The 20,701-nt window shown below is 48.1% G+C and overlaps 2 protein-coding genes and 1 pseudogene across 2 annotated transcripts; 1 reads left to right on the top strand and 2 right to left on the bottom strand.

Annotated features, from left to right (window-relative positions):
- Window positions 1–5,395: 5,395 nt before the first annotated feature.
- Window positions 5,396–5,860, bottom strand: LOC142246384 (histone H3). Its single transcript, XM_075319433.1, has one exon. It carries the CDS (start codon window positions 5,804–5,806, stop codon window positions 5,396–5,398), a length of 411 nt encoding a protein of 136 aa, XP_075175548.1. The 5' UTR covers window positions 5,807–5,860.
- Window positions 5,861–6,537: 677 nt separating this feature from the next.
- LOC142246383 (histone H1A-like) lies at window positions 6,538–7,173 on the bottom strand. The gene has a single exon (XM_075319432.1). It carries the CDS (start codon window positions 7,171–7,173, stop codon window positions 6,538–6,540), a length of 636 nt encoding a protein of 211 aa, XP_075175547.1.
- A 502-nt stretch (window positions 7,174–7,675) lies between these two features.
- LOC142246732 (high mobility group protein B1 pseudogene) lies at window positions 7,676–16,894 on the top strand (annotated as a pseudogene).
- Window positions 16,895–20,701: the final 3,807 nt, after the last annotated feature.

Here is a 20,701-nt window from a genome sequence, read left to right as displayed (position 1 = left end):
CAAAACAATTGTAGTTACAACCATAAAGTAATTCCATGAGATATTAAGTATTGACATATAAAGTGCTACAATGCAGGTGTAATTTTTTTTTTTTTTGCAAAAATAAACCGACCATAAAAAAACAAAGTAGAGTCTAAATCAATGCAGGGATAAAGTGCCAGCAGTGCAAGGGTCTGGATCTGGCGACAAAACTCCTACAAACCTATATAATTACATGAACGGTATATAGGCAAGTACTACACTGCTAACAAAGGCATAATTGTAGTCACAAACATGCAGTCATTCCATCAAATAATAAGAATTGATTGACATGTAAAGTGCTTCAATGCAGGAGGAATGTTTTTGCAAAAAAACAGGGATTATATTAAACAAAATAGAATGAATAGAATAGACTCCCCTCACTTCTGGTCTGATGAAGCCTGCTCTGTGACAAAATGCGGTTACCTCTCCTGGCGGGACTCCAGACCCTTGCACTGCTGGCACTTTATCCCTGCATTGATTTACATTCTATTCTGGTATGTTATCCCTTTTTTTGCAAAAAAAATTCCTCCAGCATGGTAGCACTTTATATGTTATTACTTGATATTTGATGGAATGACTACATGGTTGTGACTACAATTGTTATGACTTTGTCATCAGGGTGGTACTTACCCATATGTAATTACACAGTTCTGTAGTGGGGTTTTTTTGCCAGAAGTCTATTGCATCTGTCATCTTTTCCTTTTTTTACATATTTGTATTGTACCGCCCCGCGCTCGGCTGCAGCCGAGCCGCTCGGATCCGGGTTCGTGTGTCGGTGGCTCGAGCATCTCCGGATCGGGGGTCACGTTGCTCTGTAAATGGGACTGGCGTGTCGAGTGGGGGTTTTGTGTAGATTAAAGTGACGCCACCCACTGGTTGTGGTGAATGTAGGCACCACCGCTGCCGGTTACTGGGCACCCCGGGGAGATGTTGGGGGCAGCTTGTGATGTTAACCCCTCCGTGGGCAGGGGATGGTGGCCCCAGGACCCGGTTGATGTGGTGCAGTGTTGGTGCACGGCCCGCGGGCCCAGTAGTACTCACTCAGACAAACAAACAGGAGTCTCTGGTAAGCCAAACGGTGGATAGTCGGTGCCTGCAGCCAGTCGCTTCGGTCCCCAAATGGTTGATGGTGTCCGTCTTCTCCTGCACCTTTTTGTAAGATTGGACAACCGCGCTTCAGCGACGGGAGTCCCGCTCCCTGGCATGTACGTCGGGAGAGCCCGTTGCTTGCAGGCGCTGGCCCGTTGGATCTCTTGGACATTGGCGGTGGCCGTTATCCGGAATCGGTGGGCTGTTTCCTTCTTTCAGGACTTTGGGTGGGAAAGGACCTAAAGTTCAGATCTCAATCTGTCAGCTTCTCTGGCCACAAGTTCCGCTCTTCCAAGGGCAGGGTCTTAAGGAGATTAAGGACCAGATGGTTCATTTTCTCGCACATCCCATTAGTTTGGGCATGGTAGGGCGTGGTCCGGATCTTCTTTTACCCGTACAATTGGCAAAACTTCCGGAACACCTCTGCTTCGAAGGCCGGGCCTTAGTCTGTGCGCACCTTCTCCGGATAGCCATGCGGTCGGCAGAAGTAGGCCTGAAAGGCTCGGGCCGCCGTGCGACCTGTCAAATCCTTAACGGGAACAACCACCATGAACCTGGAGTAATGGTCCACAATGGTCAGGGCATAGGTATACCCACTCCGGCTGGGAGCGAGCTTAACATGGTCTAGGGTGACCAACTCCAGTGACTGGTGGGTGACAATTGGCTGTAGTGGGGCTATCTGGCTGGCTTCGTCCCGTCTTCTCAACGTTCAGGGACCACACTCTCGGCACCAGGCTTCCACGGACTCCCGCATCCCACTCCAGTAAAACCGCTCCCTTAGCAGCATCTCCAGCTTCTTCCATACGAAGTGTCCTGCACAGTCATGGTAGTTCTGCAGGACCTTAGGCACACATACCTGGGCACCACCAGTTGGCGAACCTTCTCGTGGGTCTTTGGGTTGATTGATCCCCTATACAGCTTCCCTTGATGTAGATACAGGCGGTCTCTCTCCTTCCACAACTGCTGGGCCTAAGAGGGGGCTGTGGGACTCATCCTGGAAGAACCCTGGGGAAACAGCATTTTGACCAGCTGGACTGCAGGCTCTTGGTCTTGGGCATCCTGCCACCCCTGGCTGGACAGCGGATCCAGGCTTGCTTGTTGTTGGTTAGTGCGAGGCTTCTCACCATGTAGCCGATGGAACGCGGGCAACTCGATCACTTCCAAATGGTCTTCCTCCATCCCCTCGTCGGGTAGATGGGGCATCCGAGATAGGGCGTCCGCGTTGGTATTCTTGCGGCCAGCCCTGTACTTGATAGTGAAATCGCAGTTGGACAGTCGGGCCATCCACCGCTGCTCCAGGGTGCCCAGCTTGGCCGTGTCTAGGTGAGTCAACGGGTTGTTATCGGTATAGGCCGTAAACTTTGCCGCCGCGAGGTAATGTTTAAATATTTCTGTTATTGCCCACACAAGGGCCAGGAACTCGAGCTTGAAGGAGCTGTAATTCTCGGGGGTTCCTCTTGGTGGGTCGGAGCTTCCTACTGGCGTAGGCAATCAACTTCTCTTTTCTGCCTTGGACCTGGGACAAGACTGCACCCAGGTCTACATTGCTGGCGTCGGTGTAGAGGACGAAGGGAAGGCCGTAGTCCGGAAAGGCTAAGATTTCATCTCCTGTCAGGGCCGACTTCAACTGTTGGAAGGACTCCTCGTGCTTGGCGTCCCAGACAAACGGGGGTCCCCGAGATCTGCGATTCTTGGTCTGTCCCACGAGGAGGTCCTGCATCGGCGCAGCCATCTTCCTATATTCATTGATAAAGCGGCGGTAGTAACCCACCAGGCCCAGGAACTGTCTCACCTCCTTCACCGAGGTTGGCCGCGGCCAGCTTTGGATAGTAGTGATCTTCTCGGGATCCAGGGCTACGCCATCCGCACCCACCACATATCCGAGGTACTGCACTTTGGGCTTTAGCAGATGGCACTTGGAGAGTTTCAACTTCATCCCATACTTGGCTAGGGCCACAAACACTTCTGCCAGGTTTTCCAGGTGGGCCTCGTACGTCTTAGAATACACAATCACATCGTCCAAGTACAAAAAAGCGGTCTCGAAGTTCAGATGCCCCAGACAGCACTCCATCAGCCTCTGGAAGGTGCCTTGGGCTTTGCACAGCCCGAACGGCATACTGTTCAACTCACAGAGTCCCATGGAAGTAGCAAACGCGGTCTTCTCGCGGTCCTCCGGGGCAACCGCCACCTGCCAGTAGCCGCTGGTGAGGTCAAGGGTAGAGAAATAGATAGCAATTCTTAATGCAGCAAGCAATTCAATGCGTGGGAGTGGGTAAGCGTCTTTATGTGTTATCTGATTGATCTTCCGGTAGTTCACACACATCCTCATGGTGCCGTCCTTATTCCTTACCAGCACCAAGGGAGCTGCACAGGGACTACAACTATCCCGAATGACCCCTGGCTCTTTCATGTAACTCAGCATATCCTTAGCGCACTGGTAGTGCGTTGGGGGAATGGGCCTATACCTTTCCTTAATGGGCGGATGGGCTCTCGTGGGGATATGGTGTTGAACCCCTTTTATCGTCCCGAAATCTAGTGGATGCTTGCTGAAGACCTGCCCGTACTCCTGTACTACTCTATACACCCCTTCTTTGTGATGTGTGGGCGTGGCCTCAGTGTCAACATGCAACTCCTGGCACCACTCCTCCTTGTATGCGGGTTGAGGATCACTATCGGGGTAGAGTGTAGTGGTCGTGGGAGTGGTGGTGTGGATATCATGTGCATTTATCATGAACAACTTGGCTATGGTGGCGTAGCGGAGGAGCCTGACCTCTTCCTCTCCGCAATTCATCACTCGCACGGGCACTCTCCCCTTCTTGACATCAATCACTCCCCTGGCTGCCATAACTGTGGGCCAATGCTCCGACGGCAAGGGCTCCACCACTGCCGGGTAATCCTGTCCTTGGGGTCCTATTGCTACCCTACACCAGATTACTATTTCGCTCCACGGTCGCACCACCAAAGGCGCCGCCATCCATCACCCGCACGCCACCAATCTCTCCGCCTGTCACGTTCACCTGCTGAATAGATGGATAGAAGATAGAGAATAGATTAGATAGAAGGATAGAAGATAGAGGATGAAGGATAGAAGATAGATTAGATAGAAGGATAGGAGATAGAGGATAAATTATATAGGATAGAAGATAAAGGATAGATTAGATAGACGGATAGATAGATAGATAGATGATAGATATATAGAGGATAGATAGAGGCTAGATAGAGGATGAAGGATAGATGAGATAGAAGGACAGAAGATAGAGGGTAGATTAGATAGAAGGATAGAGGATAGATAGATGATTGATAGAGGATAGATGTGGATAGAGGGATAGATAGATAAATACTGCATCTATTTGTAGGTGAAGGAGTCGGATTCATTTCTTCCGATAAAACTATTATAAAGAAATGAGTAAAAAAAAGACAAATACATTTTTTATTTTCACCACCTTGGATTCAAAGCAGCAACTTTCAAACATGTGTCCAGCAGCCTCCTAGGCTTTCTAGTTGCATTGGGTCTCTCCTTGCTAGCAATCTTTTGCACTTGCATGTGGATAATTTTTTGCTTATCCAAACATGTGTGCATATCCTCTGTGAGATCTGACATCCTTCCCTGGGCCACGTGGGGTTTCTTCCCTTCTATCACTTACTCACTTTGGTTTTCTCCTCTTGATCATTGTTTATGTATATCCTATGCATTTATAAAAATAAAAATGTTTATACATTTGAATTACGGTGTCTCTTGGGTATTTTCATACTTTGGTAAAACTAAAGACTCTTATTTATGAATATAGTAATTTATTGAGTTGTTGCCTTTAACTGTTATCCACGGTTCCTTATGTTTTACAATTGTTATGACTTTGAAGAACAAAAGGACTCAGCGCAAAATAACAGGCAGATGTGAAGAATCAGCTCTTCAAATTCATCTTGGTGAGAAGACTGATATTGAGGTGATCGGGACAGCTCTAATCTCTATGTACCTGCGCACACGGGCGGTCACCTAGAATCTTACATCAATGGGTAAAATGTACTGTATCACTCACTGCCCGCACGTGTTTGATCTCAGGGATATGGCCCTAGACCAGTCCGATTATTTCCCGCATTGACTTCCAGCTCCGCAGTAATCGCAGTAATGGAGGATGGATGTAGATACCGACATTGCTATATAAACCGTCTGGTGCAGACACTAGTACGGAACATAATGGCGGATAGAAGCGGCACCAGCTCTGATGAGGAGGATGTGGTGGCTCTGAGAAGAGCCTTTGTGTTGTATTCGAGGTGCAGGACAGATCTAGGCCCTCTCCCCACGGATGCGGCGGGCCAGCTGGATGTCTTTGGGCATGATGGTGACCCTCTTGGCGTGGATGGCGCACAGATTCGTGTCCTCAAACAGCCCCACCAGATAAGCCTCGCTGGCCTCCTGCAGGGCCATGACGGCCGAGCTCTGGAAGCGGAGATCGGTCTTGAAGTCCTGGGCGATTTCTCTTACCAGGCGCTGGAAGGGAAGCTTACGGATCAACAGCTCCGTGGACTTCTGGTACCGGCGGATCTCACGGAGAGCGACTGTGCCTGGCCGGTAGCGGTGAGGCTTCTTCACTCCGCCGGTGGCGGGAGCGCTCTTCCTGGCGGCCTTAGTGGCCAGCTGCTTGCGGGGAGCTTTCCCTCCGGTGGATTTACGGGCGGTCTGCTTAGTTCTGGCCATAGCTCAGTATAGAGGAGAACAGATGTGATGAGGAGCAGCGCAGAGCAGGAGATTTATACTCTGCTGCTCGTTTTCCCGCTTCATGCAGAGCACCCCATTGGATAATTCATAAAACAACACGAGCTGCCAATAGGATGCGATGTCCGCAACCAATGTCCGCGACCAATCATTGCTCACAGGAGGCGGAGCCTGAGGGCCAGTAATCCCGCCCTACAGATGCGGGTGGGGTCTCCGCAGCTCCCCCTTGTGGGTAGTGTATGTATCAGAGCAGCGGGTGTTACAGGAGCCGCCGATGTGCCTATATTTGTATCTTCCGCAGAGCTGTACAGCGCCGCTCCCTCCTCCTCCTCCTCATCCTAACGCGGGTTTCTATGTTCCCGGCGCCAAAATCTGATGATGGTGACTCTAGTACACGTGACTTGTAGGCTCCAATCTGCGCTCACAAGGGAGCAGCGACAGAAGAGCTCATTACACGCGCATCACTCCCGCTGCTGTGACCTGCAGGACGCGGCCGGGTGTGATCAGCTGCACACGTGATATGGCGGGAATACAGCGCCAGAGCCGGGGAATAATAACCCTCATTATAGTGACACCAGTGTGCGGGATCCTGTAGATGGCGACACTGTGCGGAAGAATGAAAATACAATGTCCGCTCCTGATCACAGCTCTGCCGGGACAAGGTGTTGGCTCTGAAAAGAGCCTTTGTGAGGAAGTATCAGGGCGGCTGCAGCTTACTTCTTAGCCGCGGGCTTCTTGGCTTTCGCCGCCTTCTTAGCCGGACTCTTGGCAGCTTTGGGTTTTGCCGCCTTCTTAGCCGGGCTCTTTGTCACCTTCTTGGGTTTCGGAGCGGCCTTCTTCTTGGGGCTTTTTGCCGCCTTCTTGGCAGCTGCGGGCTTCTTAGCCTTTTTCGGGCTCTTCTTGGCCGCGGTCGGGGCCTTCTTGGGCTTCTTAGGAGATTTGGCCGCTTTCTTGGCTGCAGCGGGTTTCTTGGCCGCAGCTGGTGGCTTCTTCTTGGCCACCTTGTCCTTGGTCTCCTGCTTCTTGTTCAGCTTGAAGGATCCGGAGGCGCCGCTGCCCTTCACCTGGAGCAGGACGCCTTTGGTGACCAGACTCTTGACGCCCAGCTTCACCCGGCTGTTGTTCTTCTCTACATCGTAGCCTCGGGCAGTCAGGACCTTCTTCACGGCGGCCAGAGAGACCCCACTGCGCTCCTTAGAGGCGGACACGGCATTGACAATCAGCTCGGAGACGCTGGGACTGGAGGATTTCTTGCTTTTCTTGGCGGCCCCGGATTTCTTCGGCTGCTTCTTAGATTTGGCGGCCGGTTCGGCGGCAGGAGGAGCGGCGGCTGGTGCGGTCTCTGCCATCGTGTGATGCGGCAATAAAACACAAAAAAATCTGTGAGGAAAACACTGAGGCCGGAGCTGGAGGCGTCTGTTCTATATACAGTCTTACTGCGCACTGATTGGCTGCTGAGCTGCACCGTCCTGTCCTTTTATTGGCTGACATTGAGCACAGGCCCCGCCTTCTCCCGACCGTACCAGGGTGAAGCTCCGCTCTCCCCTTGTGCTTCCCTGCCCGGGATAAAAGCCCTTTATCGGCTACAGCCGGACGGGTGAGCGCGCTTTCTCCAGCACTTCCCATCCTCCAACATCTCCACTGAGCGTTTGTAGCCGTCACTACCAGAGAAGCCGGGAAACAGCGGAGAGAAGGTCCCGGGATCATCGCCGCCGTCCTCCCGATCTGCTCATCACTAAGGTGTCCGAGGAAATAAAACTGCTGCGGGAGCTCGTCCTCCTATTCCGGGTCCTTGTTACCACCACGGGGATCTTCACTACAATTTATATCGTACAGACTGCAGATTATACCATGTGCGACCGACCTGGAGCTGCTGAGAGCCCAGAAGGGTAACACAGGGATGGCCTCCGCTGCCTGCACCCCCCTGAGCTGGAATATAAATCTACCCCGTGTGTGCAGCGTATTGGGGTAACCAGTAGTGATGAGCGAGTACTAAAAAGCTCGGGTGCTCGAAGCTCGGGCCGAGCCTCCCAAGATACTCGTGTACTCGGCCCGAGCAACGAGCCCAATGTTATCCTATGGGAGACCCGAGTATTTTTGTGAAATGACCTCCCGGCAGCATGGAGAAACCCTAAAAATGTCACAAAAGTCTCAGAAGAGTGCTCAAATGACATGGCAACAGCATGGGGAAGACCCCTTGAAGCATTTATCACTCAAAAGTCACAGCTGTGAACAATTTTGTCCGCGTTTTACGCCATTTTTACGGACTCACCAGAAAACCTTCCAAAATGACCCCAAAATGATTTTTCATGGCGGAAATGTTAAGGGCACATACCCAATAGTGAGATAGATCTGGTGTATGTTACTTTTTGAGATCAATACATGAAAGATTTTACGTGAAAACATTGTGTGGCACTCCGATGTCCCTGAGAAGAGACGTACATGAAGGCCTCTTGAGTCTAATGTGCCCATTTTGAGGAAGTGAGTCTTTGTAGTATTTTCCTTTGCCAGGGCAGTCCTAAATTGTGAGGTTCACCAATGCCCCTGCATACAGACGTGCATGAGGGCCTCAAAACATTAAGTGTCCATTGTCAGGAAGTGGGTGTATTATAGTATAGCCCTTAGGCAGGGCAGCCAAAAATTGGGAGGCTCCACATTGTCCCTGGGTAGAGACGTGCATGATGGCCTTTAAACCTGAAGTGCCCATTGTAAGGAAGTGGGTCTATTTCAGTATAGCCCTTTGCCAGGGCAGCCAAAAATTGGGAGGCTCCACATTGTCCCTGGGTAGAGACGTGCATGAGGGCCTCAAAACATTAAGTGTCCATTTTAAGGAAGTGGGTGTATTTCAGTATAGCCCTTAGGCAGGGCAGCCAAAAATTGGGAGGCTCCACATTGTCCCTGGATAGAGACGTGCATGATGGCCTTTAAACCTGAAGTGCCCATTGTAAGGAAGTGGGTCTATTTCAGTATAGCCCTTTGCCAGGGCAGCCAAAAATTGGGAGGCTCCACATTGTCCCTGGGTAGAGACGTGCATGAGGGCCTCAAAACATTAAGTGTCCATTGTCAGGAAGTGGGTGTATTATAGTATAGCCCTTAGGCAGGGCAGCCAAAAATTGGGAGGCTCCACATTGTCCCTGGGTAGAGACGTGCATGATGGCCTTTAAACCTGAAGTGCCCATTGTAAGGAAGTGGGTCTATTTCAGTATAGCCCTTTGCCAGGGCAGCCAAAAATTGGGAGGCTCCACATTGTCCCTGGGTAGAGACGTGCATGAGGGCCTCAAAACATTAAGTGTCCATTTTAAGGAAGTGGGTGTATTTCAGTATAGCCCTTAGGCAGGGCAGCCAAAAATTGGGAGGCTACACGTTGTCCCTGGGTAGAGACGTGCATGAGGGCCTCAAAACATTAAGTGTCCATTTTAAGGAAGTGGGTGTATTTCAGTATAGCCCTTAGGCAGGGCAGCCAAAAATTGGGAGGCTCCACATTGTCCCTGGATAGAGACGTGCATGATGGCCTTTAAACCTGAAGTGCCCATTGTAAGGAAGTGGGTCTATTTCAGTATAGCCCTTTGCCAGGGCAGCCAAAAATTGGGAGGCTCCACATTGTCCCTGGGTAGAGACGTGCATGAGGGCCTCAAAACATTAAGTGTCCATTGTCAGGAAGTGGGTGTATTATAGTATAGCCCTTAGGCAGGGCAGCCAAAAATTGGGAGGCTCCACATTGTCCCTGGGTAGAGACGTGCATGATGGCCTTTAAACCTGAAGTGCCCATTGTAAGGAAGTGGGTCTATTTCAGTATAGCCCTTTGCCAGGGCAGCCAAAAATTGGGAGGCTCCACATTGTCCCTGGGTAGAGACGTGCATGAGGGCCTCAAAACATTAAGTGTCCATTGTCAGGAAGTGGGTGTATTATAGTATAGCCCTTAGGCAGGGCAGCCAAAAATTGGGAGGCTCCACATTGTCCCTGGGTAGAGACGTGCATGATGGCCTTTAAACCTGAAGTGCCCATTGTAAGGAAGTGGGTCTATTTCAGTATAGCCCTTTGCCAGGGCAGCCAAAAATTGGGAGGCTCCACATTGTCCCTGGGTAGAGACGTGCATGAGGGCCTCAAAACATTAAGTGTCCATTTTAAGGAAGTGGGTGTATTTCAGTATAGCCCTTAGGCAGGGCAGCCAAAAATTGGGAGGCTACACGTTGTCCCTGGGTAGAGACGTGCATGAGGGCCTCAAAACATTAAGTGTCCATTTTAAGGAAGTGGGTGTATTTCAGTATAGCCCTTAGGCAGGGCAGCCAAAAATTGGGAGGCTCCACATTGTCCCTGGATAGAGACGTGCATGATGGCCTTTAAACCTGAAGTGCCCATTGTAAGGAAGTGGGTCTATTTCAGTATAGCCCTTTGCCAGGGCAGCCAAAAATTGGGAGGCTCCACATTGTCCCTGGGTAGAGACGTGCATGAGGGCCTCAAAACATTAAGTGTCCATTGTCAGGAAGTGGGTGTATTATAGTATAGCCCTTAGGCAGGGCAGCCAAAAATTGGGAGGCTCCACATTGTCCCTGGGTAGAGACGTGCATGATGGCCTTTAAACCTGAAGTGCCCATTGTAAGGAAGTGGGTCTATTTCAGTATAGCCCTTTGCCAGGGCAGCCAAAAATTGGGAGGCTCCACATTGTCCCTGGGTAGAGACGTGCATGAGGGCCTCAAAACATTAAGTGTCCATTTTAAGGAAGTGGGTGTATTTCAGTATAGCCCTTAGGCAGGGCAGCCAAAAATTGGGAGGCTACACGTTGTCCCTGGGTAGAGACGTGCATGAGGGCCTCAAAACATTGTTCCCATTGCAAAGGAGCGGGTCTCCTGTCGTTGTAATGTCCATTCTGCAAAGAATGGGCGAAAAAATTTACCACTGGGGGTATACCTGAAACAAAGACCTAACTATTGTAACGGTCATCATGATGGCGCATGAGGAGAAGGAGGAGCAGTCCAGCGATTATCCAAAGTCGAGAAGTGTACCCATGGGTGAGTGGAGGTACATGGCAAACTTTAAATTCCGCTCTCATTTGCTGGTGGTGTGGTGAAGTCTGGCCCAATCCAACCCTTGTTCATCTTTATCAGAGTCAGCCTGTCAGCATTTTCAGTTGACAGGCGGGTGCGTTTATCTGTAATGATTCCACCTGCGGCACTAAAAACACGCTCTGACAAAACGCTAGCAGCAGGGCAGGCCAGGACTTCCAAGGCGTAGAGAGCCAATTCATGCCACGTGTCCAGCTTGGATACCCAATAATTGTAAGGCACAGAGGAATGTCGGAGTACAGTTGTTCGATCTGCAAGGTACTCCTTCAGCATCTGGGCAAACTTAGGATTTCTTGTGGCACTACCCCGCACCTCAGGGGCTGTGGTACGTGAGGGGCTGAGAAAACTGTCCCACATCTTAAAGACTGTTCCCCTACCTCTGGCGGATTGGACTTGTGCCTCTCTCGGCTGTACGCCTCGGTTGTCCACTGATTCCTGACCTATGCCGCTAGCGTTTTGTGAGGGGAATGCTTTGCCTACTTCCGTGAGTATGGCCTTCCGAAACTGCTGCATTTTGGTTGACCTCTCATCCACGGGAATAAGAGACAAAAAGTTCTCCTTGTAGCGTGGGTCTAACAGTGTTACCAACCAGTAATGATTGTCGGCCAAGATGTTCTTAACGCGAGGGTCACGAGACAGGCAGCTTACCATAAAGTCAGCCATGTGCGCCAGACTCTTAACAGCCAGGACTTCAGTAGCCTGACCAACAAGATGACTGAACATGCTGTCCTCCTCCTCCTCCTCCTCCTCCTCCTCCTCATCTACCCTGTCCTCTGGCCAGCCACGCTGAATCGAGGATATGACTGGTGTGCATGTCATATCCTCAATTTGGCCGGAGAGTTGCTCCATGTCTTCATCCTCCTCCTCGTCATAGTCCTCCACTGCACGTTGTGATGAGACGAGGCTGGGCTGTGTGTTATCACCCACACCCACTACTGTTTCTTGCTGCAACTCATCGCGCTCCGCCTGCAATGCATCATGTTTGTTTTTCAAAAGGGACCGTTTTAGAAGGCAGAGTAGCGGTATGGTGACGCTAATAATGGCGTCATCACCACTCACCATCTTGGTGGAGTCCTCAAAGTTTTGGAGGATGGTACATAGGTCTGACATCCATCTCCACTCCTCAGGTGTTATGTGTGGAGTTTGACCCATTTCCCGACGGCTTAGGTGATGCAGGTACTCAACAACTGCCCTCTTCTGCTCACATATCCTGACCAACATGTGCAGAGTTGAATTCCAACGCGTGGGGACATCACACACCAGTCTGTGAGCCGGAAGATGCAAACGGCGCTGAAAGCCGGCAAGGCCGGCTGAAGCAGTAGGTGACTTTCGAAAATGTGCAGACAGGCGGCGAACTTTTACCAGCAGATCAGACAGCTCTGGGTATGACTTTATAAACCGCTGAACCACGAGGTTGAGCACATGGGCCACGCATGGAACATGTGTCAGCTGGCCTCGCCTCAAAGCCGCCACCAGGTTCCGGCCATTGTCACAAACGACCTTTCCTGGCTTTAGGTTCAGAGGTGTGAGCCAGTGATCTGCCTGCTGTTTCAGAGCTGTCCACAGCTCTTCTGCATTGTGGGGTTTGTCACCTATGCAGATTAGCTTCAGCACAGCCTGTTGCCGCTTCGCCGAGGCAGTGCTGCAGTGCTTCCAGCTTGTGACTGGTGTGGAGGGCACAGTGGATGAGGATGCGCAGGAGGAGGAGGAGGCTGAAGAGCATGACATTCCGGAGCTGTAGAGTGTGGGTGAAACACTGACTGAGGTAGGGCCTGCAAACCTTGGTGTGGGAAGGACGTGTTCCGTCCCTCGCTCAGACTGGGTCCCAGCTTCCACAATATTAACCCAGTGTGCCGTCAACGAGATGTAGCGGCCTTGCCCACAAGCACTTGTCCACGTGTCTGTGGTTAGGTGGACTTTGGGTGAAACAGCGTTGTTCAGGGCACGTGTGATGTTTTGTGACACGTGGTTATGCAACGCGGGGACGGCACACCGGGAGAAATAGTGGCGGCTGGGGACCGAGTAACGTGGGACAGCTGCCGCCATCAGGTCACGGAATGCTTCTGTCTCCACCAGCCTAAAAGGCAACATTTCCAGCGCAAGCAGTCGCGAAATGTTAGCATTTAGAACTGTGGCATGTGGGGTGTTGGCAGTGTATTTGCGCCTGCGTTCAAAGGTTTGCTGAATGGATAACTGAACGCTGCGCTGGGACAAGGACGTGCTTGATGATGGTGTTCTTTCTGCGTAGGCAACTGCAGGTGCAGGAGTGGAGGAGGCTTGTTCGCAGGCAGCATGGACAGAGGATTGGCTCGCATGCACAACCAGCGAAGACGTAGCAGTGACATCAGCAAGCACTGCTCCTCGACTCTGTTGTACTTCCCACAAAGTCGGGTGCTTGGCTGACATGTGCCTGATCATGCTGGTGGTGGTCAGGCTGCTAGTTTTGGTACCCCTGCTGATGCTGGCACGGCAGGTGTTGCAAATGGCCTTTTTTGAATCATCTGGATCCAACTTAAAAAACTGCCAGACTCGTGAAGACCTAACATTTGTACAGGCACCTTGTGTCGTCGTGTTGTTACGGGGAACGGTTGCCTGACTTCTGCCTGGGACCACCACCCTGCTTCTTACTGCCTGTTGTGATGCTACGCCTCCCTCCCCCTGTGCACTGCTGTCCTCGCTCTGCATATCCTCCTGCCAGGTTGGGTCAGTTACTGGATCATCCACCACGTCGTCTTCCTCTTCCGCACCCTGCTCCTCCTCCTGACTTGCTGACAATTGTGTCTCATCATCGTCCACCACTTGTTGAGACACGTTGCCAACTTCGTGAGAACGTGGCTGCTCAAATATTTGGCTATCTGTACAGACGATCTCCTCATGACCCACTTCAATATGAGCTGGCGAGAGGCCAGAATGTGTGAATGGAAACGTGAACAGCTCTTCCGAGTGTCCAAGTGTGGGATCATTAATGTCCGAGGAGGACGTGTACTCAGCCTGGTGGTAGGAAGGAGGATCAGGTTCAGAAATGTGCGGTGCAGTATCACGGCTACTGACACTTGACCGTGTGGAAGACAGAGTGTTTGTGGTGGTGCCAATCTGACTGGAAGCATTATCCGCTATCCAACTAACAACCTGTTGACACTGGTCTTGGTTCAAGAGCGGTGTACTGCTGCGGTCCCCAAGAATTTGGGACAGGACGTGCGAGCGACTAGATGTGGCCCTTTGTTGTGGCGAAATTAGAGCTTGCCCACGACCTCGGCCTCTGCCTGCACCACCATCACGTCCACTTCCTTGTTCCTTGCCAATGCCCTTGCGCATTTTGCAATGCTGTGCACTGCTGACGTGTATATTCACTACTTGTGCGTTATATCAAAGTTTCTGGAAATTGCACACCAGTGCACCTGTACGCTGCCACCAACAGGCACACACGTGCGGTTTTAAAAACCAAGCACGGACGCAATAATAACCTAACACAGGTTTTAGGAGCAAAAATTAAGAACTCTGACACTATCAGCCACTGCTGACTGACGTGTATTATACACTACACTTGTGCGTTATATAATAGTTTGGTAAACGCACACCAGTGCACCTGTACGCTGCCACCAACAGGCACACACGTGCGGTTTTAAAAACCAAGCACGGACGCAATAATAACCTAACACAGGTTTTAGGAGCAAAAATTAAGAACTCTGACACTATCAGCCACTGCTGACTGACGTGTATTATACACTACACTTGTGCGTTATATAATAGTTTGGTAAACGCACACCAGTGCACCTGTACGCTGCCACCAACAGGCACACACGTGCGGTTTTAAAAACCAAGCACGGACGCAATAATAACCTAACACAGGTTTTAGGAGCAAAAATTAAGAACTCTGACACTATCAGCCACTGCTGACTGACGTGTATTATACACTACACTTGTGCGTTATATAATAGTTTGGTAAACGCACACCAGTGCACCTGTACGCTGCCACCAACAGGCACACACGTGCGGTTTTAAAAACCAAGCACGGACGCAATAATAACCTAACACAGGTTTTAGGAGCAAAAATTAAGAACTCTGACACTATCAGCCACTGCTGACTGACGTGTATTATACACTACACTTGTGCGTTATATAATAGTTTGGTAAACGCACACCAGTGCACCTGTACGCTGCCACCAACAGGCACACACGTGCGGTTTTAAAAACCAAGCACGGACGCAATAATAACCTACTAACAGGTTTTTTTGGGGAGCGACAATTACAGTACAGACAAGTCAGACACTATCTGGACTGTTTTACACTGTGTACACCAGCCCCAGATATGAAGGCTGGTATACGGTCACCACTACCCTGCCTGCCTGCCTGCCTGTATACTGCTACAATAGTCCTGACAAGGACTCTTTTGGTCACTAGCCTGTATTCAGACCTGGCTATACCCTGCCTGTATATAGCAACAATAGTCCTGAGAAGGACTCTGCTACTGTACTCCGACCTGGCTATACCCTGCCTGCCTGTATACAACTAGAATAGTCCTGAGAAGGACTTTTGGTCACACTGTTTGCAGCCCTGCAACTGAAAAAGCTATAAAGGGCCGCAAAGCTTTCCCTGAATCAGCGACACTCTCCCTACACTCACTGTCAGAATAGCTGTGAGCAGAGCACAGCGCGCCGGCCGATATAAAGGCTCGGTGACGCTGTGCAGGCCGGCCAATCACTGCAATTCCACAACTAACAGGGCTGTGGCATTGCAGTGGTCTGCCAGCCAATCCCTGCATGAGGGCTGGCTCTCAAAAGAGCGCCAACATGCAGAAATGAAGACCACGAGTAAAGCACGAGTATCGCGAGATTACTCGGTCCCCGCCGAGCAGCCCGAGTACAGTGATACTCGTGCGAGTACCGAGTAGTGACAAGCATGCTCGCTCATCACTAGTAACCAGGTCTCCACATTAGTAGATCATACCCATAGGTAGATGAGTGCAATCTCCTGCAGAATATTGTGTCTTATCCTCTCTGAAGCTTTTATCTCTGAGGCCTGTACTGGTGGGAAGAGCTGTGATGAGGCGATGACTTCACAATGTGACTCACTCCATCATCTAAAAGCAGAAAAATCCATGTGTAATCACGGAAATATTAATTCACGTATGTGATTCAAACTCTTGTGCAAAAGGTGAAATACTGAGGAAGAAGCGAATATGCAAAATCCACACACAGAGCACAGCTGTATATACTGCACAGCCAGGTCAACAGTCTTATTATTGTCCATAAGGTCCATAGAGCAGCGTGTGCAGTGTATACAGAATATGCTGCAGTGTGTTCATTATATAAAGCAATGTGCACAGTATATACAGCACTGTACAGTATGGGCACTATTGTGTACAATATATAGAGCAGTATGTATAACATATGCAACAGTGTGTAAAGTATACACACCAGTTTGGACAGTTGTTACAGCAGTGTTTCTAATATATACATCAGCGTGTACAGTACAATTTCCTCCTATGCTTACTTTGTGCAGACTTGCAGAGAAGAGCACACGGAATTTTCCTGTTGCTCCTGTGAACTTTGCCGAATTCTCCAAGAATTGCTACGAACAATGGAAGACTCTGTCTGCTAAAGAGAAGGGAAAGTTTGAAGACATGGAGAAATCTGACAAGGTTCATTATCAAAGAGACATGTAAGCTTACATGCCACCAAAAGGAGGGAAAAAAATAAGTTTAAGGACCCAAATGCAGCCAAGAGACCGTCCTCTACTTTCTTCTTGTTTGCTCCGATTTCCGTCCTGAAGTCAAAGGAGAGCGGCCAGGTCTGACCATTGGGGACGTTGCAAGGAAAGGAAAGATGTGGAATAACATTTCATCAGAGGACAAGATGCCTTACCAGAAGAAAGCCTCCAAACTGAAGGAGAAGCAGAAGGATGTGGCATTGTATCGGTCTAAAGGCAAACTAGATAGAGCAAAAAAACAAACAAACATAAAGATGACGATGTAGATCAAGAGGAGGATTATGAGGATTATTTTTAAGATGAAGAGTAAAACAGGATGATGAAGACGAATTAGAGGTGAAAGACGAAGTACACAGCTCACCCATTTTTTTAGGATATAAAAGCAAACCAAATATAGTAATATATACGATGTGTTTGTTTGTTAAACTCTAGTGTCTATTTTCGTTTTATTTATTTGTATTACAGTGTATGTATCATTGGTATAATATATACAGTTGTCTGCACAGTGTGTATAATATATACAGTTGTCTGCACAGTGTATACAGCAGTGTGTATAATATATACAGTTGTCTGCACAGTGTATACAGCAGTGTGTATAATATATACAGTTGTCTGCACAGTGTATATAGCGGTGTGTATAATATATACAGTTGTCTACACAGTGTATAGAGCAGTGTGTATAATATATACAGTTGTCTGCACAGTGTATACAGCAGTGTATATAATATATACAGTTGTCTACACAGTGTATAGAGCAGTGTGTATAATATATACAGTTGTCTGCACAGTGTATACAGCAGTGTGTATAATATATACAGTTGTCTACACAGTGTATAGAGCAGTGTGTATAATATATACAGTTGTCTGCACAGTGTATACAGCAGTGTATATAATATATACAGTTGTCTGCACAGTGTATAGAGCAGTGTGTATAATATATACAGTTGTCTGCACAGTGTATACAGCAGTGTGTATAATATATACAGTTGTCTGCACAGTGTATAGAGCAGAGTGTATAATATATACAGTTGTCTGCACAGTGTATACAGCAGTGTGTATAATATATACAGTTGTCTGCACAGTGTATAGAGCAGTGTGTATAAGATATACAGTTGTCTGCACAGTGTATACAGCAGTGTGTATAATATATACAGTTGTCTGCACAGTGTATAGAGCAGTGTGTATAATATATACAGTTGTCTGCACAGTGTATACAGCAGTGTGTATAATATATACAGTTGTCTGCACAGTGTATACAGCAGTGTGTATAATATATACAGTTGTCTGCACAGTGTATAGAGCAGTGTGTATAATATATACAGTTGTCTGCACAGTGTATAGAGCAGTGTGTATAATATACAGTTGTCTGCACAGTGTATACAGCAGTGTATATAATATATACAGTTGTCTGCACAGTGTATAGAGCAGTGTGTATAATATATACAGTTGTCTGCACAGTGTATAGAGCAGTGTGTATAATATATACAGTTGTCTGCACAGTGTATACAGCAGTGTGTATAATATATACAGTTGTCTGCACAGTGTATAGAGCAGTGTGTATAATATATACAGTTGTCTGCACAGTGTATACAGCAGTGTGTATAATATATACAGTTGTCTGCACAGTGTATACAGCAGTGTGTATAATATATACAGTTGTCTGCACAGTGTATACAGCAGTGTGTATAATATATACAGTTGTCTGCACAGTGTATACAGCAGTGTGTATAATATATACAGTTGTCTGCACAGTGTATAGAGCAGTGTGTATAATATATACAGTTGTCTGCACAGTGTATAGAGCAGTGTGTATAATATATACAGTTGTCTGCACAGTGTATACAGCAGTAGTTAGGCAGCAGTCACACGGCCGTATAACTGGGGCGGAGATCGCATACAATGCTCCGACTGGCGGAGGCTCTTCCTGACCGGAGCGTGAGAGGTCCATAGCAATAGAGGCTTAGAAAAAGCAAAATCCTTCAGATATTATCCAAGTAAATACTAGTAAAAAGATCAAGTAAATAGAGAGACCTCAGGGAGACCTGTTTGGTTACCCATGGGGTGATTGCAAAACCACTAATAAAAAAATGAAAAGAAAAACCGGAGAAACAAGTGGGGTATCCTGCAAAACAATGACACATATTTATTTGGGTACAAAAACCACATGAGATACAAATATTGTATATAAAAAAAAGAGGAAAAGATGACAGATGCAAGAGACTTCTGGCAGGAAAAAAACCCACTACAGACCTATGTAATTACATATGGGTAAGTACCACCCTGCTGCCAAAGTCATAACAATTGTAGTCACCACCATGTAGTTATTCCAGCAAATAATAATTATTGATATATAAAGTGATACTATGTAGGAGGATTTTTTTCTTGCAAAAATCAAGGATTACATACCAAAAAAAACAAGAGTTTAAATCAATGCAGGGATAAAGTGCCAGCAATGCAAGGGTCTGGATCTTTTAAGAAAACCCTAACAAACTTAAACAATTAGTACTACTACTAAAAAAAAAAACTCATAGCAGTTGTACTCACAAAAAGAAATTTCATCAAATATTAAGTATTGACAAGTGCTGCAATGCTGGAGGAATTTTTTTGCAAAAAAACAGGGATTACATACCAAGACAGAATAGAATATAAATCAATGCAGGGATAAAGTGCCAGCAGTGCAAGAGTCTGGAGTCCCCCCAGGAGAGGTAACCGCATTTTGCGTGTCACAGAGCAGGCTTCATCAGACCAGAAGTGAGGGGAGTCTATTCTATTCATTCTAATTTTGGTTAGGTATTTAATCCCTGTTTTTTGCAAAAATATTCCTCCTGCTTTTCAGCACTTTATAGGTCAATCAATACCTATTATTTGATGAATGACTGCATGTTTGTGACTACAATTATGACTTTGTTAGCAGTGTAGTACTTACCTATATATCATTCATGTAATTAAATAGGTATGTAGCAGGTTTGTTGCCAGATCCAGACCCTTGCACTGCTGACACTTTTTCCCTGCATTGATTTAAACTCTATTTTGGTTAGGTATATAATCCCTGTTTTTTTGCAAAATAAATTCCGGCTGCATTGTAGCACATTATATATAAATGCTTATTATTTCATGGAATGACTTTATGGTTGTGACTACAATTGTTATGACTTTATAGAACAAAAGGACTCAGAGCAAAATAACAGGCAGATGTGAAGGATCAGTTCTTGAAAGTGAACTTTGTGGCGATGATAAGACTGCTATTGAGGTGATCAGGACAGATCTAAGCTCTAGACCGCTATGTACATGCGCTCACGGGCGGTCACTTGTCTCTGGGCGCATGTTGCATTTTTTTCCGCGGAAATGCTGCGTTTTGAACTGCAGCGTGTTCTTTGCCAAATTGCATGCATTCAGCTTCCCCAGCAAAGTCTATGAGAAAGCCGAAAAATTAATGCACACGCTGCGTTTGTAGATGCAGAGTTTTGGATGCCCAAAATCGCTGCGGAAAAAAAAGCAGCATGTCATTTATTTTCTGCGTTATAGTTGCGTTTTCCACCCATTGAAATCAATGATGTGGATCAAAACGCAGCCAAAATGCACTTGGACTGCATTTTTGTTGCGTTCCGCATGCTTTTTTGACAAACAAAACGCAGGACTTTTCAGTCTCTCTCTGTCAATGTCTGTCTGTGGATGTCGGTGAATCTCCCTCTATCTGTCAGTCGGTCTCTTTCTCTGTCAGTTGGTTGCTCTGTCTGTCTCTGTCTGTCCCTCTCTCTGTCTGTCAGTCAGTCTCTCCCCCTCTCTCATACTCACCGATCCCCGATCACCGGCGCGGCCCTGCACGGGTGTCACACTGCTCCAGCGGCTTTGCCTCTTTTAAAAATACCGGCCGCTCATTATTCAATCTCGTATTCCCTGCTTTCCCCGCCCACCGGCGCCTATGATTGGTTGCAGTCAGACACACCCCCACGCTGAGTGACAGCTGTCTCATTGCAACCAATCACAGCCGCAGGTGGGCGGGTCTATATCGTGCAGTAAAATAAGTAAATAAATAATTAAAAAAAAACGACGTGCGGTCCCCCCCATTTTAATAACAGCCAGGGTAAAGCCACACAGCTGAAGG

This window comes from Anomaloglossus baeobatrachus, chromosome 7, assembly GCF_048569485.1.
Source record: "Anomaloglossus baeobatrachus isolate aAnoBae1 chromosome 7, aAnoBae1.hap1, whole genome shotgun sequence".
Lineage (NCBI taxonomy): Eukaryota > Metazoa > Chordata > Amphibia > Anura > Aromobatidae > Anomaloglossus > Anomaloglossus baeobatrachus.
The sequence above is the reverse complement of the archived record's forward strand: the minus strand, read 5'-3'. Positions and strand labels throughout refer to the sequence as shown.